At 40.5% G+C, this 22,338-nt stretch overlaps 1 protein-coding gene across 2 annotated transcripts in view; it reads right to left on the bottom strand.

Annotated features, from left to right (window-relative positions):
• LOC127436878 (UHRF1-binding protein 1-like) overlaps positions 1 to 22,338 on the bottom strand; it is a 55,935-nt gene that overhangs the window by 6,539 nt on the left and 27,058 nt on the right. Inside the window, exons 4-21 of one of the 2 annotated variants that reach the window (XM_051691346.1) lie at positions 22,019 to 22,110; positions 21,115 to 21,304; positions 20,884 to 21,024; positions 18,546 to 18,716; positions 17,822 to 18,002; positions 17,630 to 17,713; positions 17,391 to 17,537; positions 13,713 to 13,822; positions 13,134 to 13,275; positions 12,824 to 13,017; positions 10,960 to 12,359; positions 6,469 to 6,617; positions 5,120 to 5,271; positions 4,601 to 4,751; positions 4,479 to 4,517; positions 1,839 to 2,095; positions 1,654 to 1,762; positions 377 to 537 (exon numbers count right to left, since the gene is read on the bottom strand). In XM_051691346.1, coding sequence (XP_051547306.1) covers positions 377 to 537; positions 1,654 to 1,762; positions 1,839 to 2,095; positions 4,479 to 4,517; positions 4,601 to 4,751; positions 5,120 to 5,271; positions 6,469 to 6,617; positions 10,960 to 12,359; positions 12,824 to 13,017; positions 13,134 to 13,275; positions 13,713 to 13,822; positions 17,391 to 17,537; positions 17,630 to 17,713; positions 17,822 to 18,002; positions 18,546 to 18,716; positions 20,884 to 21,024; positions 21,115 to 21,304; positions 22,019 to 22,110 — 3,870 coding nt within the window. The remainder of the gene's footprint in view (positions 1 to 376; positions 538 to 1,653; positions 1,763 to 1,838; positions 2,096 to 4,478; positions 4,518 to 4,600; positions 4,752 to 5,119; positions 5,272 to 6,468; positions 6,618 to 10,959; positions 12,360 to 12,823; positions 13,018 to 13,133; positions 13,276 to 13,712; positions 13,823 to 17,390; positions 17,538 to 17,629; positions 17,714 to 17,821; positions 18,003 to 18,545; positions 18,717 to 20,883; positions 21,025 to 21,114; positions 21,305 to 22,018; positions 22,111 to 22,338) is intronic. The other variant, XM_051691347.1, reaches the window with a different exon arrangement.

A 22,338-nucleotide genomic window follows, 5' to 3' on the forward strand; every position in this document is an offset into this window, starting at 1 on the left:
TCTAAATATCCATTACTTTTTATAACTTTATTAATTTCCATGAATTTTCCAGACCAGAAAACCACAATTGTAAAATGTCCTGATTTTCCAGGCCACGAAATTACAACTGGAAAATTCTGTGATATTTCCAGGTTTTCCAAAACTGTGGGAACCCTAAAGCAGAAATGTTCACATAAAGCTGGCATCTTAAGGCTTGGGTATACTTCCTTTTTCCACGTGCCGTTCCGTCTTGTGCACGGTCAAGTTTTCAGTTTTTCAAAATGTGCGAGACATATTGGCACGCTAGAAATCCAGCTCTATGTGGATGTACACTGATGATGAATTTTTGCATCATGCAAAAATATACATAACATAACATATGATATGTCTTGTGTACCTGTTCTCGACTAGAGGGGGTGGGGCTTGTGGGTGACAGAGGTGCAGTCTGAGTGGCTTTCGGCTCACTGGCCACACCCCCAGGAAGTTCAGGGACAGAACTGAGCCTGCTGTCATTCACAGGCCCCGCTTTCTGAAGCTTTGAGTCCACAGCGCGTTCAGCTGTCCAATGTGAGAAAGGGGGAAGGATGCATTTAGAACAAGCATGACTTAGACTTATTCCTATTTGAAAATCATTCAAAATAAGAGCCAAACTTTGAAAGCATCAAGAAAAAAGAAAAAAAATGCATGCATGTGGGAAAGGATGCCAAAGAAAGATTAAAGTCGGCATGAAATGAAATTCACCCTATCTATTTTCTAAATGCATGTTATTGATCTTATTGTGAACGATTCATCCATGCATATGTTCGTAATCTTTAATCAAAATGTAATAACTCGATCTTCCGGCCAAAGGACAGACTCTCTGGTGACGTATGCAGCACTTCTCCAATCATTTAGTCTGCTTAAACCCTGCCCCTTTCTTATAAATACCACAACCATGCGTAGAGTTGAACTAAGCGTTAATCGCATGTTGGTGAAGATGGTAAGGTGTATTTTCGTCTGTTTCCTATCATTCCTTAACCCAAACTTCCTTGGTTATTGGTCAGCTGGCTTGAATTGACATTTCGAATGAGGAGGAATAATGGCGAATTCACGGTTGTGTTCGAGACATTTCACGCCTGAATTGCTTAGGTGATCACTAATGAATACAACGCTTCGGATGCCTCTGGAGTTAATGTATATTTCCAAATGCAGTTATCTTGGGATGCACAGCACGAGTAAGTGTTTTTTTTCCCTTTATATTTGGTGTATTGGGATTCAAAACGTTAAAATATGGTTATCTTTTACTCACTCGTTTTTCAACGGCTACAATCTCTTCGTAAGCAAAGACGGCGATGTGCTTGTACGTTTATGTTGTCAGTTTGATCATAATGTGTTGAGATCGCTGCTCAATTTCACCGATAACCGCCTCTGACTAGAGCACCACGGTGGTAGTAGTGTGTCCACTGCAAACTCGCATTCAGATCTGCCTCAGTTCCACTATGCAACACCCATATTTTCACAATCCAATCAACAACCAATGGGTAAACTCAAATCCCCACTCCACATTTATTTCTTGTTCGATAAGCTGTTTCACTCGGAAATACGTCACAATACGGAAGTAAAGTTGGTCGCAAATTCCGTTTCATGCCGACTTTAAAGTTAAGTGAATAACAGTAAGTAAAGGATGTAAATAACCTCCAATGCTGAACGAGCCATCGTCTTGACGATGGATGAGCAGATTGTAAATATGCAGGGTGATGGGCGTGGCCTCCGGCTCTGATGCATTATCACGGGGATCATTATCCTAATTTAATGCACACACACTGTATCATACACACTATTTGTGCAAAGTAAATATGCAAGTATGTGTGAGCGGGTACCTTCAAGTTCACGTGTGTATCTTTGATTGTGATCTCCATAGGCAGAACATGGGAGGCGGAGTCATCCTCCAGGAAGATGGCGAGGTTTTGTAGTGTTGTCATAAGGAAGTCAGCATTGAAGGCCTGTAGGTGGCACTGCAGAAAGCCGTTTTGTTTAGCGAGCGGAGAGTGAACCGCAGCCCCTGGACCGCTCTCCAGTCTCACCCGCACCTCTGGATTTAACAGCACCGTGCTGGGGTCCGACCCAGACCCAGAACCTGTGAGAGACAGACAAAATCGGAAATTAAATAATGTGCCTTTCATTAGAGATAGATCGATAATTGTTTGTTGTTTCCTTTATTTTGATTCTACTGATAAATGGCACCCTTTGGAAGGTCTCTAGTAAGGAGACACCACTGTGTGCAATGGCGTTCATAGGTAAACTTTTTACGTTACAGCCACTCATTCTCAAGTGAGAAATATGTATCGTTTTAACCTTAACAAACCAAAACAAAGATGAAAATACATTTGCTGTAATTTACAATTATAAAAAAATATTCATCACGCACTTCGTAGTCTATTGATTCCTTAATGTGTAAAAAAGCAGAAATAAATCGATAGTTAAAAATGGTTCTGCGTATCGGTTATTGGAAATGTAAAAAAAAAAAAATCATATCAGTCTTAAAAAAAACATATGGTCACTCTAACTCTATTTGTTTTTGTTTTTTTTTGTTTTTTTTTCAGAAAGCATTGCTCTATTCGTTTTAGAAATGTTCAGTTCTAACACCTAATCCACAATTGTCATGAGTAACTCATTCAATGCAATTAGACTTGTATACCAAACATCTACAAACAATGCTGGAATGTGCACACTATCATGCAGGAGACCAATGGATCACTAATGAATGGAAGTAGCAGGCTCGCTGCACAGAGACTCTGAAAGCAGACAGCAAGGTAGGACACGGGAGACAGCCACCAGTCTAAAAATAGACAAATCCAAAACATTGAAATGCAGCATTTAAATTATGCATTGAATCCAAAATGTCAGTGCAATAATGCCTGTGGTAATGAATAGAAATCTCATTGAAATTCATTGAAATTTCCTACAGCAGAGGGCAGAAGGAGACATCAAATGATATCTGAGCTGTGCAGTTCACCGGTCCCAGAGGGTCTTGAGCAGAGGAGTCCACGGTATTTTTATATTTCTCTGTTGCTCTGTCTGACTAAGTGTATGTACTTCCTCCAGAGGAGCAAGAGCTCTGAACCATAGTTTGTGCTAACAAAACACCCTTGCTCAACCCAGTGTACAGGGAAATGCATACTGCAGTGTACCGTAAATGTTCATTCAGCAAAATGAGAGATAAAGAAAGATAAAAAGAAATAGATGATCAAGAAATGGGGAAAATAAAAAAGGGATTGAGATGATGAATTTTTGAATACAAAAAATGTTGGTACAATGGTATGATGACAGTATAATCACATGGTACTACCACATTATTTTGGTATATACCATGAACAGAATGATTACCATATTCATATACTCTGATATTTACATGGTATTACAAGGTACTTTGAAGGTACTTCAAAGAGTACTTTTGTATTACCATATAGTACATGCACAAAAATATGGTATAACCATGGTACCACATCCAAAGAAAACTTTTGTAAGTGCCAAGAGAACCAAATAAACATGATGAGAAAACGGGGCTTAACAAGTTTATAATATTTTAATTTTGATTTTTGAATTTTAATTTTTGAATTCAGAACTTTTTGAATAAGTAGTTATTAGTAGAACAATTTTGAACAACTAGAATAGCATACTTTCGAACATTTAAAAAGTATATTTTTTTATAGAAAATTTGTTTTACTTGTTTTTTCTGTTCTCTTAACTTCAATAATAGATCACTCATTATGTATTGAATGTTGTTTAATAAGGGGACGATTCAAGACAGTCTTTGAACCATGAAATCATGTTTATTTTAAAGCTCTCTTAAGTGTGACATTGTTTGCTTTTTGACAAATGGAGAGTAAAAACTGTCTACTTTAACATCATCTGTGGAAATGGCAGAGTTAGAAAGGCTTCGATTGTTATTACAGGTGGAATAAAGTGACTGAAATATGGAACTGAAAATTGGTTAAAAGGGAGCAGGTCAAAGAAAGATACAGACAAACAGCCTGAAATCATGCTTACAGAATCAGTGAAGAGAAACAGAGTGCAGAAAAGCCTAGAAATTAATCCTCTGAGAGGAAAGAGCCAGTAGAGTGCTCTGATACAGGCCTGAGACACAAGTGTGTGTGTGTGTGTGTGTGTGTGTTCAAAGTCTTCTGAAACAGCAGTTCTGGTACTGCAGAACTCAGTGGGCTGTGACAGCTGAGAAACGACAATGGAAAACGAGAGCAGCTAAAGGTAAGGACTTGGGAGAGAGAACTAGGACCAGTGGGGGAGAAAATTGCTCCACTGCAGTGAATACACACCACGACAACACTCACAAACCAAGCACAGCTTCAGAAAACTCATTCATTATGTTATATTCATTATTAAAAGTATGTGTTCAAACCAAACACTAAAAACAGTGATCAAACAAAAAACACACATAAATCACAGAGAGCATCTGCACTCACAAACATGCACACAAGCATATTATGCCACACGTGGAGTACCTTCACCACACTGAGTGACTGAGGCTGAGGACACTAAAGCTGAAGAAATGCACACAGTGAGTATTTATCATGTTTAACAGAAACGCACACACATAAACATATAAGCATCAATCAAGTCTTACCCAGGCTGCGGTTGCTAAGATACTGCCGCAAACTGACATTGCCAAGCTGATTGGGTCGGATGCTTCCCACCTCCAGAGCTACTGCTGTGTCATCACCCTTCAGATCCAGAGAGCAACAGATGGAGTGAACCTTCATAACCAGAACTGATACCTGCATACACACAATACACATGCATTATCTACATGAATACACATTATACTAATCATCATTCAGTGACCATACTTCAATTACATATTTAACTGCTAGTTGTTGTTTTTGTTTATTTACATAAGGACTAGTAATAGACAGACATATCAGCTTACCCACCGACACATCTTACCCCACTCTCCCTTCCATCTTATTCTATTATTTTAGAGCTGAACTGAAAAACTCTAAAAGATGAGTAACAAGGCTGAACATGAACTGCATGGAGAGTCAGATTAAACCTCAGGGTTAGGATCGCTGATCCATTAATTCTAGGGCCAGAGGGTAAAGAGGGGAATTAAAAGGAGAGAAAAAGAGAGGAGAGAGTTAATTACAAGGTCTTTTGTGGGCTCGTCGATGCTCTGGGAAGCAGCGCTGATCACGTCAGGTGACTGGGCCTCATCTGCTTCCTGAGCCAGAGTCACAGCTGCCCCTTCTGTGAAATTCTGTTCACTCACAGCCTTAAAACCAGAGATCGACACATCATCTACAACAAAAAACAAAAAGATATATGTTATTGCTTTGAATATAACATTTGATAACACCATATAATAAAAACTACAAACAAAAACCCACATAAGATTCAAAAGGAGGGATTCTTTAATTTAGTAAAAATCAATATTATATATATATATATATATATATATATATATATATATATATATATATATATATATATATATATATAAATAACATCACTTTTGGGTCCAGTTTACTAAGGCAGGTGAATTTATGTACTGGTAACAAGACCGCAGAGTGACTAAGTTCTCTAATCAAAAATAAGATGAAAAAGTCTTTGCTGAACTTTTAAACTGTGCTTGAAGGGTTAGTTCGCCCAAAAATGAAAATTCTCTCATCATTTACTCACCCTCATGATATCCCAGATGTGTATGACTTTATTTCATCTGCTGAACACAAATGAAGATTTTTAGAAGAATATTTCAGCTCTGTAGATCCATACAATGCAAGTGAATGGTTGCCAAAATTTAGAAGCTCCAAAATCCACATAAGGGCAAAATATAAGTACTACAGACGACTCTGGTGGTTATATCCATATCTTCTAAAGCAAAATGATAGGTGTGTGTGAAAAACAGATCGATATTTAAGTCCTTTTTCCTTCACTTTCACTTTCTCCTTCTTCTGTTTTTGGTGATTCACATTATTCATGCATATCACTCCCTAATGGGCAGAGAGGAGAATTTATGATACAAAATTACTTAAATATTGATCTGTTTCTCACCCACACCTATCATATTGTGTCTGAACACATGGATTTAACCACTGGAGTCATATGGATTACTTTTATCCTCTATTTATATGGATTTTGGGGCTTTAAAATTTTGGCACCCATTCACTTGCATTGTATGGACTGAAAGAGCTGAAATATTCTTCTAAAAAACTTCAACTGTGTTCTGCAGAAGAAAGAAAGTCATACACATCTGGGATGCCTGGAGGGTGAGTAAATCATGAGATCATTTTTATTTTTGGGTGAACTATCCCTTTAAGATTTCAGTGAATATGAATGAATTTCCAGCTGTGAAGAAATACAGTGATAGAGCTCCGTCAATGGAACAAAAGGTGTAACGAACAGGCTGATAGATGTTGCAATACTGAACCCTTGTGGTCAACAACAACCACTAAAACTACAACATGGTGTTCCTTTGTGTGTGAATGGGGCATTTACCTCTCTCCAGCAGGCTGTAGGTGTCACAGTCTTCCAGTGAGTAGCTGTCTATAGAGAGGTCGTCCAGAGACTGTAGTGAGGGGCTTTTCTTTATGGTCTTATAGGACACTGAGAAACTTGACTGAGACTTGCCATGCATCAACCGACCACTGCAGAGCACACACACACAAACAGCACAAAACAGAGTGTGAGAGTGATTGAGCATGTCAGTACTGATATACACCATTGCCGTAACCACAATATACATTGAGGGGGACAAGTCCCCTCCAATAATCAGATATGGCCAGATTTTCCCCCCAATAGTTGATGTCCTTGTTGCTGTTCGGCTGCAGTTCATTATGCACCGCTGTTTAATTGCCATTAAGTTGTTGCAGGAATAACATAATGGTTTAAAAAGGTACAATTTTTTAGCATGCACAGTAGTCTAACACTGCTCGTCAATGTCATTTGTGATAGCCAATCAAATCAATGAAGGCGGGACTCAAATTTAAGAAGCTGAGCATGAACCTCGTGGATTATTCCAGCGCCACGTAGCACACAAGCATCAGTGTCAGCAGTTCAGGTTAAGAGGGTTAGTGTTGGGGGCCTGGGTAGCTCAGTGGTAAAAGACGCTGGCTACCACCCCTGGAGTTCGCTACTCCAGCCAGGTCTCCTAAGCAACTAAATTGGCCCGGTTGCTAGGGAGGGTAGAGTCACATGGGGTAACCTCTTTGTGGTCGCTATAATGTGGTTCGTTCTCTGTGGGGCATGTGGGGAGTTGAGCGTGGATGCCACGGTGGATGGCGTGAAGCCTCCGTGAAGTGCTATGTCTCCGTGGCAACGCGCTCAACAAGCTACGTGATAAGATGCGCGGGTTGGCGGTCTCAGATGCGGAGGCAGCTGGGATTCGTCCTCCGCCACCCGGATTGAGGCGAATCACTACGCGACCATGAGGACTTAAAAGTGCACTGGGAATTGGCCATTCCAAATTGGGTAAAAAAAAAAAAAAAAAAAAAGTGTTATTGTCATGTATGATGTCAGTATATAAATAAACATGCAATATTTGACCACTACTTTATGATTGAAATGTTGTACAGATCCACAGTAATTTCCAATGGTGCAAACTATTCACCATTTGGTGAAATTTGCTGTTTCGAATTAAAAATGTCACATACAGTATGTGATTCGTATGTCGTATGTCATTCATAAATCTGGCAAGCTTTTGAAGTAGCTTTTTAGAAAATTCACTTGACATTGTCTTAGAAAATGATCTATAACACAAAGTAGAGCATTTTCACCCTCAGATTAAAACTAGAATATGTTAAGACCTGTGACTTTTGGCTTCAATTGAGTTTTAGGTTGTGGCATGGACAGTGTCATATACACTGTATTGCCAAAAGTATTCGCTCACCCATCCAAATAATTGAATTCAGGTGTTCCAATCACATCCATGGCCACAGGTGTATAAAATGAAGCACCTAGGCATGCAGACTGCTTCTTCAAACATTTGTGAAAGAATGGGCCGCTCTCAAGACCTCAGTGAATTCCAGCGTGGTACTGTGATAGGATGCCACCTGTGCAACAAGTCCAGTCGTGAAATTTCCTCGCTACTACATATTCCACAGTCAACTGTCAGTGGTATTATAACAAAGTGGAAGCGATTGGGAATGACAGCAACTCAGCCACGAAGTGGTAGGCCACGTAAAATGACAGAGCGGGGTCAGCGGATGCTGAGGCGCATAGTGCGCAGAGGTCGCCAACTTTCTGCAGAGTCAATCACTACAGACCTCCAAAGTTCATGTGGCCTTCAGATTAGCTCAAGAACAGTGCGTAGAGAGCTTCATGGAATGGGTTTCCATGGCCGAGCAGCTGCATCCAAGCCATACATCACCAAGTGCAATGCAAAGCGACGGATGCAGTGGTGTAAAGCACGCCGCCACTGGACTCTAGAGCAGTGGAGACGCGTTCTCTGGAGTGACGAATCACGCTTCTCCATCTGGCAATCTGATGGACGAGTCTGGGTTTGGCGGTTGCCAGGAGAACGGTACTTGTCTGACTGCATTGTGCCAACTGTGAAATTTGGTGGAGGGGGGATTATGGTGTGGGGTTGTTTTTCAGGAGCTGGGCTTGGCCCCTTAGTTCCAGTGAAAGGAACTCTGAATGCTTCAGCATACCAAGAGATTTTGGACAATTCCATGCTCCCAACTTTGTGGGAACAGTTTGGGGATGGCCCCTTCCTGTTCCAACATGACTGCACACCAGTGCACAAAGCAAGGTCCATAAAGACATGGATGAGCGAGTTTGGTGTGGAAGAACTTGACTGGCCTGCACAGAGTCCTGACCTCAACCCAACAGAGCACGTTTGGGATGAATTAGAGCGAAGACTGCGAGCCAGGCCTTCTCGTCCAACATCAGTGTCTGACCTCACAAATGCACTTCTGGAAGAATGGTCAAACATTCTGATAAATACACTCCTAAACCTTGTGGAAAGCCTTCCCAGAAGAGTTGAAGCTGTTATAGCTGCAAAGGGTGGGCCGACGTCATATTAAACCCTATGGATTAAGAATGGGATGTCACTTAAGTTCATATGCGTCTAAAGGCAGATGAGCGAATACTTTTGGCAATATAGTGTATTTTGAATGCAAATATTATTAGGTAATAATTTAAAATCAATTTAATATTTTCTTTATGTCTTTAATTCTGAATTTTGTACAGAATCTCCTAAGAGTCTTCTTTTAAAAGAGACCATTTTATTTTGAGGGTGAGCCACCAGTTAAAGTAGTTCACCTAAAAATGTAATTTACTTTTACTCACTCATTTACTCACCCTTATGTTGTTCAAAACCCACATGCTGTTACTTTTTCTTGGAACATAAAAATAGATATTTTAAGCAGCTGTATTCCACAGAATAACAGTTTATAGTGAGCAGGAGCTGTCAAGCTGCAAAAAGGACAAATCCTATAAGGCGTAATAAAAGGTTCAGTATAAATACATTATAACAGTCGTCCATATGACTCGTGCATTATATTCCAAGCTTTCTGGGGTCACACAACAGCTTTGTGTTGTGTGGACTATGTTTATGGTATATTAATAATGATTTTTTTTAGACAGTAGTGTTAAATATGAACTGTTTTTGTATGGAAAAGAGCAGCGTTCAGGTTCTCGAAGAAAAGATTGTGTTAAGATACTACTGGGGAAAAAACACAATGAGGGACAACTTGATGGCAGTAAATAATTTTGTGTATTTTCTTTTTGCTAGCCAGTTGACACAGTCATGTCATTTTACAGATACTGTACATCAGTGATGAAAAGAAATTCAAATTATATTCGTAATTTCTTTGATACAGCACAAAAAAGAAAGAAAAGATGACTAAAACAGGCAAATTGCTAGCAATGTAGACACAGTCTTGTATTGTGTGAACTTCTGTGTGGAAAAAAAGGTATCTTTTAAAACCATAAATTATACCATTTTGGGCCTTTATCGCATTTAAAGCCTTTATTCAGAAAATTATTGCATTCAGAGCCTTTACTATTTTAAAGGACCAAAGAGGACAATTATATTTGTGACCTCAACACCCGCAACCCCCCACCCCCACAATGGTTTGGTCCCCCCAATGTTCAAGACATGGTTACGGCCTTGATATACACTATACATGGACAAACCCTTAGAGAGGAATACAGAGTCTGGTTGTTCTTGCTATGTGCAAAACAGGCCTAAGGTATTCATTATCGGTGCAATCAAGCACCACCAGTGCATTACACAAGACTAAATACTACCCGATAACACAAAATTAGCACATTTTCTGCATCAATACACAACATTCAGTTGTGCACATGTCCGCAGTTCCACACACAACACTACTAAGGCCAAGCTAGCATAAAATGATCTCTGCCTTTCCTTCAGAAGAGAGCGAGACAAACACACCCAAAAGTCACATTCAGAAAAGAGAGGAAACAGAAGCACTTGCATATTCGGTTTAACTCCCAAATGCATGCACAAAAACAAGCGCTCACATTCACAAAGCACTAGTCTTATTGCAACATCGAACTTCTTATTTTGCATGAATTTCTGTCATATCTACAAAACAGAGCTTAAAAAAAAAAAAAACTCAATCCAGCAACGAAGAACACATTCTCTTCAACACCCATTGGTGGAAATTGTGCCTGATAGACTGACAAGGCCCTAATTCTAACCTTATTGAACTGATCAGCCTGTCAGCCACAAATCTGGGAACCTCGCTTATATCGCACATTTCTACATGGGCCCTGTCCCAAATGGGACACTAGATCATAACTTGTATGATCATAAATCATAAGCTATCTCTTGTGGCCTTAATATTTGATGTCGGTGAAGGTAATATCAATATGGTAACCCCTGTTCAGCTAAACTCTAGTGAGAGCACATCTGCTGCTACTAATCGTGAAGGCTGATGGCGACTTCTGGCCACATTTTCCAAACACTAAGGAGGAGAGAATGGGCAGCTGTGTCTTAATGTACAAATGCTGCAATACCTGGACATGGACTGAGGCAGTCTTCCTCCCTGACTCTTATCGTTCCAATCTCTGGAGGAAGTGTCGGAGAGGGGATCCACTACCACACCTTGTGAGTGTTGTGAGGGTTCACAATGTTGCACTTTGGCTTCAGTTCTGCTTCCATCCCCATCAGGAGATCCTTCTCTCACACCCCTCTTCTCTTCAGACGTTACACTCAATACGGCAACCACGCCACTCCTCTCATCTGTAGACCCCTTCCTCAGGGCAGAAGAGGTGGATGAGGAAGGGAGAAGGGGAGATGCGTTCATACCATGTGTACTTGACTCTGTACCTACACAAAAGAGCTGATCCACAGAGCCTGTTGACTGAGCTCCCTCCCCTGCAGCTGAGGGTCTCTCTGGCACTTCACCCCCTTCACTACCTGCCTCAAGAGTGGCTCTGCTCTCTGAGGGAGACAGGTCAGAATTTATGGGGCTTGCACTAGAGTCCGGTTGGGGAATGGGTTTTAGAATAAGGGCAACTTCTGCGCTTTTCATAAGCAAGCCAACGCAGGCGCTGAAAGGCTGGGTGGGGCCCTGGAGCTTGGAACCATACTGCTCCAGATCTTGCTGCAAAGTGCACTGCAGTGTTTTTACAGCATGTTGCAGTTTGAGCAAGAACACATACTGCCCATGGCTCACTTGAACGCTCAGGTGCTTCTGGATGTGTACCAGCACCTGCAAGTCTACTTCATTTGCCGAAGAATAGGAAGAGGCAAGGGAAAGAGAGGAGGATGAGTGGCTACGTAAGCCATCAAGAGATAGTGGTTCATGGAGGCCATTGCTCGGGGTGTTGTTGGGCGATGCATCCGTGCTGTAGTACTCCTTAAGAAGCTTCTTCCTCTGCAGACGATTTGCTATCTCTGCTGACTCGCTCCGTGGCAACAGCCCTGACCCTAACCCCGCTTTTAGTCTCTCATGGTGTTGAGTGTATCGGGCAGGGTGGCACACCCAAAGAGTGAGAGGGAAGGAGTCCACGCAGGGAGTCGGACGACCTCGACCACTGCGTGAACCTTCATAGTCCACCCAGAACTGGGAAAAGTGCATGGCCCACAGGTCGGTGGCTGCCGCTGTTTTGAGGGCATTGGTGGAGAGAGAGGGTGGGGTGAGGCCCCTGTACACATCATGAAGGCATGTGTCTTGCTCATGAGCGTGGCGCAGGAAGACGGAATGCAGCACAGAGAATGAGTTTTGGGCATGAGGAAAGGAGGAAGAGAGGGAGGTGAAGAAGGGTTGCTCCTGGAATGCCTGCAGGAGAGCCTCCAGACTGGACCGAGAGCAACCGGAAGAGTGACGTGTGTTCGTGGCCACCATCTCGGAGGTCTGCACTGACACAGAGCAAGGCTGGTCAGTCTTCTCCTGGTCTGCAGGGATCACAAGCTACAAACACACAAACACAGAGTTGAGCATTAAACTGCAAAGACAATGACAAATTACATATATTATCTTCAAAACCAAATTCTGTCTCAAACCTAGTGAGTCTTATTGCCTATACTGGCAGATCTCTAGATAAAATGGAGATACTAAATGGAGCCTTATAGATAACTGATTTGGGTCACTCTATATGGGCAGCATCCAGATAACCTCAACTGACGCATTGAATGCAATAAGCACTCCACACATGAACCACAAAAGAAATTAACCCTCACTGCTGACTCTAACATTGTCTTAGCGTGTGGCTCAGTTAACATGCATTGACTCTAATACTAGAATGTTTCTAAACCAATATAAAGTGATATACTAACATGAGTCAAAAAAATTAAGTGGCCTATGCAGGCAGCAGGTTTTGAGACTCAGCTGTTGCATCAATGGGCATGTATCAAAGGATTTGTGTAAAATAATACCTTCAGCATGAGTCCATCCACTCTGATATCTACATGCTCGTCAGGTTTCTGGGAGTCATTGAGTTTGTACAGCTCCATAAACTGTTCAAGACTCTGACGAAGGTCCAGTGCAAACAGATTGAGCCAAACCAGACTGCGAGAGTCAAGTACCAGCTGCAGAGCGTTCAACTGCACGTACAGGTTAGGACAAGGGACTGCAGAAAGGGAATTTGTTCAGAGAATTCAATTAATCCTTCAGAACCACTTAAGTTAATATTAATAAGTTTGTCATCTGTATGGAAGATCATGGCTGTGGGCACTTCTGTCTTACTGGGATAGTCTTTGCCATCAGGGAAGTAGTACTCCGTGAACTCTGCATGGATAGCAGGCATCTCTTGGGGTAGATAGAGGGATTTCTTATTGCAGGAGATCATGCTTTGAGGACTGGAGCGTGACTGGTCTGCTGTAGACACCTTTAAACATAACAATACAATCAATCATTAAAGGTTTGGTCCACCATTTTTTTATGTTTGAAGTAAATCATGTCAAACATCATTGTAGGGCATGAGTGGTATGGACTACGGTGATTTTTCTGTCCTTTTTGGAAGTCAACAGCCACAATCCCCATTCATTTCTGTGGCCATTCAAAAAAGCCCTTTGGACATTGTGCAATATATCTTTTTGTGTCATACAGGTTTGGAAAAACATGGGGTGAGTAAATGATGACAGAACTAAACCTTTATTTATGTCAATGTGTCTGTGTCGTCAATATCTTTAGAATAAAACAATACACACTGCATAGTTTTAAGTAATGCAATATGAGTCTTTTTAAGGATTCCAATATGTTTTTAACAATTTGCTTTTATGTATACTTATTTTTTTTTACGCAAGTGTGTGTTTCCACACCAACCTGATAGATGCTGAAATCTGCCATCCGCAGCACAATTGAGCTGGACATAAGCTGGTTTCTGGGCGTAGGTGGGGGAGAGAAGGAACTACTGGAGCTTGTGGAGATCTTACCTGTGAAACACACATTCACATACACACTCAGACATCACTAACAATATAGACCCTCTGCACAAACCTCAGCCATGTGTGTGTGTGTGTGCACCTCAAACGCACACCAGAGAGGTACCTGTCTCCAGACACCAGCAGCAGTTGGCCGTGGGGGAGAGCGGCCACAAGCCATCTTGGCCTGAGTCCTGCTCCCTAACCATTCTCCCTCCACCACGTGCCTCTAAGACAATCGATTCATGGACTGGGGACACAGAACCTGTTACGCAAATCCTCTCAAACTAGGACAGGTGCCAGGACACACTTAATGACCACTGCAAAACACACTCTTAATAACTTAAAACAAAAAGCTATGATGCTATTAACATGATGCTCATAAAAAATAAGGAATACTGCTATATGGAGACAAAAACTGTGACACTTTAGCTAAAGGTCCTTATAAAAATAGTCTGCTACACTTTCAGGGGCCACAGAGAAAGCTGTATAGACAGCAAGTATAGGCACACCCACAGACAGCACATAGTCTGTTCACTGGCTGTCTGGCTTCCCACACCTTTTGACATTATTTTTCTATCCACCTTTTTCCTGGGGGTCTTACTGGGAAAAGAATGTAGGTGGAACTTCCGCCAGAAATCATTCTATAGCATTCCCTAGCTCCGGCTTCATTCATTTTAGATCCTGTTTACAGCTGATAATAAGACACGTTTCGGATGATACGATTGCAAATGGGCAACGCTAAATATAGTTGTAAACGGGGTGCAAAATGTTTTGTGATTGGATCAAAAAAAAAAAATACATACAGAGGTGGTCAAAGACCAAATCACATTTGTGGTTTAAAATGCCGTCCTGATGAATCTCGGATGGTAGCGAAGCACCACCTCTCACCAGTCAATCACCCGCCGAACAAAAGTTTAAAATAACGTGCGGATTTAAAAGGAAATAACCGTCTGATCAGAAAATTTGAAAAAGCAATTACATCCACCCCTGGAGTCGCGAGTTTGAATCCAGGGTGCGCTGAGTGACTCCAGCCAGGTCTCCTTAGCAACCAAATTGGCCCGGTTGCTAGGGAGGGTAGAGTCACATGGGCTAAGCTCCTCGTGGTCGCTATAATGTGGTTCACACTCAGTGGGGTGCGTGGCGAGTTGTGCATGGATACCACGAAGAATAGCGTGAAGCCTCCACACATGCTATGTCTTCGCGGTAACAGGCTCAACAAGCCACGTGATAAGATGCGCGGATTGACGGTCTCAGATGCGGAGGCAACTGAGATTCATCCTCCACCACCCGGATTGAGGCGAGTTACTACGCCACCACGAGGACTTAGAGCACATTGGGAATTGGGCATTCCAAAAAAAGGGAGAAAAAAAAAAAAAAAACTATTAAATACCCAAGGACGAGAACTTCACAGCTCTTCCTCAGTGTGCCTGTCTGATTTGAACATGCAGGGTGACAAGATGACAAGCACACACACCTGAAGCTGAACTAACACAGGTACTTCATTAAAACAATTAATAATTTTGCCCTAAATGTTGCATTTGTGCTTAGATTAAATATCAGCTGTATCTGGGAAAAACACTGTGCCGGTTTTGTTCGTACTTTCTTTGCCTTTGATTTTTTTGCAGTTTATTACCATTCAGTAACACACTGATAAAAGGCTCGTTTGAGATGCCAAATGCCTCGCATAGAAAGAAGATGAGTAGATGGCTGCAGTCAGGGGAGGAGTGAAATAAGAGCTGTCAAGTTGGACAATTCTCACTTCTCTTAGTGGATCAGACACCTTCGAGATCAAAGGCAGATATCGCGGGATTCACGTTCATGCGCTGTTGCTGATAAAGTGGATATAATTAAAATCATGTTGCCTGTTATTTTTTTTTCGCCAATAAGATGTGTCTTTCCATCCATTTTTATTTTAATAAAGAAACGTATGTTAGATATTTCAGAAATATGATAAAATCACATATCCCATACAGAGATCGCACTGTCAGAGCGTTGGGAATATTCACATATAATTTATACACATAAAACATTATATTAGAGATAAAAAAATCTAACTTTATAGAAGAGAACAAAACCACATCACGGTTGTTGTTGTTTTTTTAATTCGTTCAATGCCATACAAACAAGAGGTATTTATACATAGTCACCATAATAATATAAGTTAAATAGGTTAAGCCAATGAGCATTAAGCTGTGTCGTCAGCAAGTCGTTTCCCAGTTGGAAAAATCCCACTGCGCCGCCTGGCTCTTACAACTGCCCGTGCACCTCGCTCTCATGAGACTTTTATGGCATACGTCACCATGACATCACAGCAAGTCGGACAGATTTCTAACGGGCATGCACCTGCCGCTAATCACCGGTGATCGGTTCTGCGCAAAACTTGCTCATCTCAAATAAGCCTACAGTGATTAATGTATGTCATCATACACACTCTCCTCAAAATCCCAACACCGCCACGTAAGAATGAATAGACATATGTCACAACAACAGCTGTGTTTACTTGACAACGGAAGTAACACCCACATTTTGCCCCAAGCATCACGGGACGTAGGAAAAAGTTGGATAACTTTTCCAGGTAACTGTGATAACAAAAAGCTAATTCTAGCCAAATATTTTGTATATTAGTATTTTAAAGCTAGAAAACGAGATTTTTTTTTCTGTCAAGCGTTTTTTTAAATTTTTTATTTTTTATATTGTAATGCTTAGCAATGTCAGAAATGCACTTTGTTTTTATTAAAGTGCAATTCCACCTGGAATTAATTTCCAGGGGTGTTTTTTACCTTTATGAGAGCATAATTTTTTCTTTTTGTGTCAAATTTTCAGTACAAGTAATTAGCTTGTTTCTTTAAAATCAAAATCAAGTCATATTTTGTATGATAATATATTTCAGACGATAAAGACAAAAAAAAATTCTTTACGGGGGCCTTTTTTGCCTCAACATTTTAAATTGTGGGGCCATTTTAGTCCATTTTTGTGGCATTTTTATCCCCATTAACTTCTTACCCTGATGCTTAGTAATTCTAAAGTGCATTGATATATATATATATATATATTCAGTAAAGCTGCTTTGGAACAATATGTATTGTGAACAGCGCTATGAAAATAAACCTGAATTGAATTTTCCATGACTTTAAGATTTTATTAATTTCCATGAATTTTCCAAGCCTGGAAATCAAAATTTGTTAAATTCCCTGATATTTCCAGGTTTCCCATGACCGTGCGTGGGAACTCTGCAATAACTTCTTGGCCAGAATGATTAAACTAGACCAGACTTTATGCCAAAAGTTTGTCTACAAGAGACTTTGGCAACCATAGTCATGAACATGTTTGATCCATAAATATATGATCGGTGTCTTCTGAAAGTGCTCTCCAGCCTTTGTGAAGAGCCTTTAAAATAAAGTGTCACAAATTTTTTTAAATAGATCCATGGTGCTATCAGCTGACAAGCAAAATCAAGCTCCTACTGCAATAACAATACATCAGTCAAACAATCAGTGTTTCTCGTTAAACCAATAACAATCTGTGCACACCTGTCAATCAAAGTGGGTTAATAGACAGTGATGTTAAAGGGTCTCACCATGCTGGGGGGAACTTTGGGACTGGCCGCTGACTGCATTTTTAAGCATGTCCACATTGGACTTAAACTCTTCCAGAAGAGAACGGGCCCAGGTCTCACGGGACTTTGTGGCCTCTCCATAATGTATCCAATGCAGACAGCCGTCACCTGAGCAAGAGCGAAAGAGCCGTTAATTTAATAACCTGAATTTCCAACTGATCAACAGGTCATCAAAGTAATTACTTGCTACTAGTGTTTACCTGCTTTGTGGTAGGGGTAGTAGTCTACGGTTATATTACTGAAGGACAACTGCATGGCACCACCATCTAATCTCTTATTAATTCCTGTAGAGAGAGAGAAAGATGCATATACAAAATCTAAACTCATATGCCAGGGTAATATCACCCAACTACACGCAAACATTAACACAGGTAGGTGTAGGTTTGTAGCACCTCTGTCCTTGGCATTGGTGTCGTCGCAGATGTGCAGGTCCAGGTGTGTGATTTGGAGGTGGTGTGATGTCTCGCGAACATCATAAGAGTTGAAGAGCCGTGCCATGGAGGCGCTCTGATCTGCCGCGGCTGAAGCCTGCTGTGTGCGCACCTGCTGGGCCGAGGGGGGTGCTGGCGTTACCTAAAAACACACACTAAGAGTTGAAATATACCTAAAGCTCAGATAGCACATGTCCAGATTATGTCTTCACATGTCTAAATACATTTATAAAGTACAATTATATCTGCACAGTGTAAGATACGTCTGTCAAGTATTTAAAGGCAGGCAAATATGAGCTGCAATTTTCACACATTGCAAAATCAGAGGTTAAAGTTTGAGTATAACCAGTAGGGGGTGCAAAAAGATCATTTAGAGAATAGAAGAAAGGAGGGGGTGCCTGTGTATGTTTGGGTTCAGGAGATTCTAGAACAAATAGACAACAATGCAGCCACTTTAACACCAGACAACAAGAGTACAGAGATTCAGATATGAAAGAAAAACAAAGCTAGTATAAGATCGGAATGATAAAAAAAAAAAAAAAAAAAAAAAAAAAAAAAACACATTCTGCTAGTTGATACACAGACAGAGAACAAGAATGAGGAAATAAGGAAGCCTGAAACAGGTAGTTTTACAGGTGATAGAGTGATGAATGAGAAGAGGAGGTGCCCTCACACACCCACATACCTGTGCAGTGTCAGGGGCCATGCTTTTCCTCTGTGCTGCTGATTTTTCCATAGCTTCACTGAGAGACTTGGCGTACTGCACCATGGCCTTGAGCTGAGAGTCCGTCAGAACCCACAGCAGATCGTCCAGGATCAGAATCAGCTTAGACGCCACTACGTTGCAGTCCTTCATCTGAAAAACATAGACACAAGCTGTTAATATCATAGCTGTAATGCTCGTAATGTACACCTTCAAAAATGCTCATCACATAGCAAGAAAGACAAATGTACTGTATATCATAGATGTTTAATATTATATAGTATATTAAGAACGAATGGTGTGTTTGTGTTTGTATGTGTGTGTGGTTGGATGCCACTGAAACAAAATCCTCTAATCAGCTGCCAATATTTATAAGGGAGCCAAATAGAAACAGATCCCGGCTGTTCATGACACTACGCTCAGAGCTGACCTATAAACGAAAGCACAACAAACCGATATACATGGAATAATACTGTTAAGGGTTTTTCCACACCTTTTGACCAATGAAGCTCCATAATAGTTTGACGACTTTTCCAGTTGTTTGCGATTACTGTATATTAGGATTTAAAAAAATATATAATTTTCAAGAGATTAAACTCAGAGCAACCTCTTACTGAGAAAACTACAAAAAAAAAAAAAAAAACCTTACTGTCACTATAGATATTTCCAAGACTTTTCAGGATTTTGCTAATTTCCATTACCTTTCAGGCCTGGAAATAACAAATGTAAAATTCTCTGATATTTACAGGTTTTCCATGACCATAGGAACCCTGTCTAGAAATAGTTAATCAATGTACACCTTCAAAAATGCTCATCACATAGCAAGAAAGACAAATGTACTGTATATCATAGATGTTTAATATTATATAGTATATTAAGAACGAATGGTGTGTTTGTGTTTGTATGTGTGTGTGGTTGGATGCCACTGAAACAAAATCCTCTAATCAGCTGCCAATATTTATAAGGGAGCCAAATAGAAACAGATCCCGGCTGTTCATGACACTACGCTCAGAGCTGACCTATAAACGAAAGCACAACAAACCGATATACATGGAATAATACTGTTAAGGGTTTTTCCACACCTTTTGACCAATGAAGCTCCATAATAGTTTGACGACTTTTCCAGTTGTTTGCGATTACTGTATATTAGGATTTAAAAAAATATATAATTTTCAAGAGATTAAACTCAGAGCAACCTCTTACTGAGAAAACTACAAAAAAAAAAAAAAAAACCTTACTGTCACTATAGATATTTCCAAGACTTTTCAGGATTTTGCTAATTTCCATTACCTTTCAGGCCTGGAAATAACAAATTTAAAATTCTCTGATATTTACAGGTTTTCCATGACCATAGGAACCCTGTCTAGAAATAGTTAATCAGTTTGACCAATATTTTTGATCGATATTCACAGTTCTCTACCTCTGTTTATAGGTTCTTTAATATTGGGTCTGCAGATAAGTGCCCCCATTTCTAAAGAAAAGCACCCAACAATGCTGCTTTCACGTAAAAAGCACATATTTACACTCACCGAGTACTTTATTAGGAACACCTGTACACCTACATATTCATGCGATTATCTAATCCGCCAAATGTGTGACAACAGCGCAATGCATAAAATCATGCAGATACGGGTCAGGAGCTTCAATTAATGTTCACATCAACCATCAGAATGGGAAAAATTGTAATCTCGGTGAGTTGGACCGTGGCATGATTGTTGGTGCCAGTTGGGCAGGTTTGAGTATTTCTGTAACTGCTGATCTCCTGGGATTTTCATGCACAACAGTCTCTAGAGTTTACTCAGAATGCTGCAGTTCTGTGGACGGAAACACCTTGTTGATGAGAGAGATCAACGGAGAATGGCCAGACTGTTCGAGCTGACAGAAAGGCTACAGTAACTCAGATAACTGCTCTGTTCAATTGTAGTGAGCAGAATAGCATCTCAGAATGAACAGCACGTCGAACCTTGAGGCGGATGGGCTACAACAGCAGAAGACCACGTCGGGCACTTTATTAGTCCCATAGTTTTCCTAATAAAGTACTTGGTGAGAGTATATTTACATAATTTCTTTTTATAGCACATCTTTTATGCAATGGTAATTTAAAATGCTTTACATAGGCAAGAAAAAGAGAAAGAAAACTGAACTGTTATTTATCTGATTCTTAAATATAAAAATAATCGGTATCGTATCAATTGTACAAAAATGATAGCAGTCATAATATGACCCAGATTTGACAACATAGGTTACCTTTAAACATTTGACCCAGCATTTGTGTTTGAAGACATGTAATGAATATCTGTTTGTGAGAGCGTGTCCTTACCCTTCTCTTTAAAGTGACTCTGATCTTTGATTGGTTGGTGATGAGGCGTATGGGGGCGCTGACGACCTCGTGCTCTGCGCTCTGGATGGCGTCTGCTTCTATCCTGATCATCTGCCAGCTCACTTCCTTAAAGGTAAGGATCTGAAACGAACCAGTGTTACCTCCGAAAAACAGCCCTGATATCCTTCATAATATTACGGAGATAAACAGTGTGAACGTGCAGTGCTGTACCTCTCCACGTGTGGGGTCCAAGATGCGTGTGTATCGGAGGTTGCTGGCGGCCCAGCTGGTGTTAACGCTGTTGACCTGGAGCTGCGAGAGCTCAAAGGAGGCATTGAAGGCTTTGGCGCTGATCCGAATTACTATGGAGTTGATAGAGAGAGAGATGCCCTCCACTACCTTCTCCGCAAAACCATATTCACTGAGAAAGAGAGAAGAACATAATATAAGAGAGAGGAAAAATATCATTAAACAAATAAACATGTATTATCCCACCACCAAAAGGTTATGTTTGACTGAGAGCACAAAACACTTAGAAGGGCAAAGAGGACTTAAGTTCAAAAGCATAATTATGATGTGATGTGTGTAAATAAAATAGATGTATTAGGCAATTTTATAAATCTTTTTCTCTTTACAACCAAGAGAGGAAGACTCAACACTCTTGCAACAAAATGAAGAGCAAAGCATGTCCATAAATGGTGGAATTGATGCTTAATCTATGCATTTTATTATTCTCGTGCTGCCACCGAGAATGACAGCAAATCAAATAAACTTGTTGCCTCATAAACAGGCTAAATTAATAATATTTTCTGGATCGCTACTCTTCAACGACAATACACAAAATGTGTACAAACTGAATTGTGCAGTCATCATTCAAAATCACAACTTATGATCAATACCCATTAGCATCTGCCATGATTTTTTAATTGGCAAACCCCTAACTCAGAAAGTTGAGGCTCAAAGAAAATCAAGAGATTGCCACTGGTAACTACGACATTGTTATGGTGTTAATCTTGTAAATATGATGATTCAGATGTGAAATGAAGGCAGCAAGTCATCCATGATGTGCTAAACCAAGAAGTAGTGGAGGAGGAGCACAATCCGAGGGAAATGGAGCCACTAAATTGAAACTGACCTTTGACCCGAGGCTGTTGCTATGGGTGATGGGCCGTTGGGAGGGCGAGGTTCGTCACAGGTGCTCATCTCCATGACAACTTTATCCAAAGACTAAAAGATATGATTTACAGCCACGATGTTTAACAACCATAAATATACAACTGTCTTAGGTCAAAGCAGACTCAAAAAAAAAAAAAAAAAAAAAAAAAAACATTTCTAGGTAATGCAAGAATGACAAACAAAAAACCTGAAAAACAACACTGATTAAAATATGAAAAAAGAAAAGAAAAAAAATCCTTTAATAACAACTAAAGATTTATCTTGTAAAGTATCATATCT

This window comes from Myxocyprinus asiaticus, chromosome 47 (assembly GCF_019703515.2).
Source record: "Myxocyprinus asiaticus isolate MX2 ecotype Aquarium Trade chromosome 47, UBuf_Myxa_2, whole genome shotgun sequence".
Classification (NCBI taxonomy): Eukaryota; Metazoa; Chordata; class Actinopteri; order Cypriniformes; family Catostomidae; genus Myxocyprinus; species Myxocyprinus asiaticus.